We start from the raw sequence: 1667 nt of genomic DNA, 5'->3' as shown, positions 1-1667 counted from the left end.
TCAAATAAAAATCCCATTATTTTGTGAGTGCACATTTGGTGATGAAAAGTTCAGATGTTTGGTATAGAGCAAGAAGAAAGGTATGTTTGGATTTAGACACCTACAGATAAAGAAGCTCATTTATAGATGCATAGCTGTAAACCAAGATTTCTAGGTCTCAGCACAATGACATTTGGACCACATGTTTTTTTGTTGTAGGGTGCTGTTCTGTGCCCTGTAGAATGAGAAGCATTCCTGGTTTCTATCACAAGATGCTAGTAGGTCCCTGGCCGTAAGAATCCAGGTATTAGAAGCCTCACAAAAAATTGCAGTGATTCAGGAAAGGTGATGGGAGTTATTTTTCTCCTTTTGGGCAGAGTTAGACATCATAGGAAAGAGCACAGAGAAAAGAAGGCAGCATTTTCCTAGTGATTTAAGGAAAACCAAGATAAGCAAGATAAACAAAAAAATCTTTCTTTCATACCATCAAATAAAAATCCCATTATTTTGTGAGTGCACGTTTGGTGATGAAATGTTCAGATGTTTGGTATAGAGTAAAAAGAAAGGTATGTTTGGATTTAGCCACCTACAGATAAAGAAGCCCATTTATATTGCATAGCTATAAACCAAGATTTCTAGGTCTCAGCACAATGACATTTGGACCACATGTTTTTTGTTGTTCGGTGCTGTTCTGTGCTCTGCAGAATGAGGAGCATTCCTTATTACTATCACAAGATGCTAGTAGGTACCTGGCATTAAGTATCCAGGTATTAGAAGACTGACAAAAAATTGCAGTGATTCAAGAAAGGAGATGGGAGTTATTTTTCTCCTTATGGGCAGAGGTAGACATCATAGGAAAGAGTAGAGAGAAAAGAAGGCAGCATTTTCCTTCAATGCCCCCAAAACCTTGTTATATAATGTATTTATTTAGAAACAAGTGGTTTTAAAATTGAGTGTTAGTTTTACTTTGGGGCACATGAGTCTATTGAGAAAATTCTTTGGCAGAGTAAATTCAAATGATGCTCTTTAAATAAAAGCAGAGTGCCCATATAATGAGCTCATTTTAAGCAAAGCATTATTGATTGTCAACAGTGACTGGCACATAATATGTAGTCGTTTAAATATTTGTTGGCTAAGTCAGGGGAGGAATGGTATGTTCTGCCAATTACTGACAGTATGTAAAGGTCCAAGGCAAGCAGAAGACACAGACACTTCAGAACATCCTCTTGCAATCCACCTGAGTTCTCTTCTCTTGACACCATGTGTGGCAGCTACTACGGCAACTCCTGTGGCTATGGCTGTGGATACGGCTATGGCTGTGGATTTGGCCCTTATAATGGCTGTGGTTATGGCACTAGATATGGCTGTGGATATGGAACTGGATATGGCTGTGGATATGGAACCGGCTATGGCTGTGGATATGGAACCGGATACGGCTGTGGCTATGGCTCCGGCTGTGGCTACTGGGGCTACAGGCCATTGTGCTCTAGAAGATGTTACTCTTCCTGCTGGTAGAACATCACATCCAAGCGTCGTCTGCTTCTGAAGTGGCACCTCTAAAGATAATGCTCACTCAAGCATCTGTACCTCCAACGACCCATTTCTCAGAATGGCATCTTTGTGCCAAAAGGCTCTATGGTATCATCTGACTATTTTTCAAATATTAATCTCTGATTGTCTGTTATGAC

The 1667-nt window shown here is 40.1% G+C and overlaps 1 protein-coding gene across 1 annotated transcript; it reads left to right on the top strand.

The window, feature by feature from the left end:
- Positions 1-1239: 1239 nt before the first annotated feature.
- LOC112476808 (keratin-associated protein 6-2-like) lies at positions 1240-1494 on the top strand. The gene has a single exon (XM_025044211.1). The coding sequence runs from the start codon at positions 1240-1242 to the stop codon at positions 1492-1494; it is 255 nt and encodes an 84-aa protein (XP_024899979.1).
- Positions 1495-1667: the final 173 nt, after the last annotated feature.

This window comes from Pteropus alecto, unplaced genomic scaffold, assembly GCF_000325575.1.
Source record: "Pteropus alecto unplaced genomic scaffold, ASM32557v1 scaffold81, whole genome shotgun sequence".
In the NCBI taxonomy this organism is placed as follows: domain Eukaryota; kingdom Metazoa; phylum Chordata; class Mammalia; order Chiroptera; family Pteropodidae; genus Pteropus; species Pteropus alecto.
This window is presented reverse-complemented; position numbering and strand designations above follow the sequence as displayed.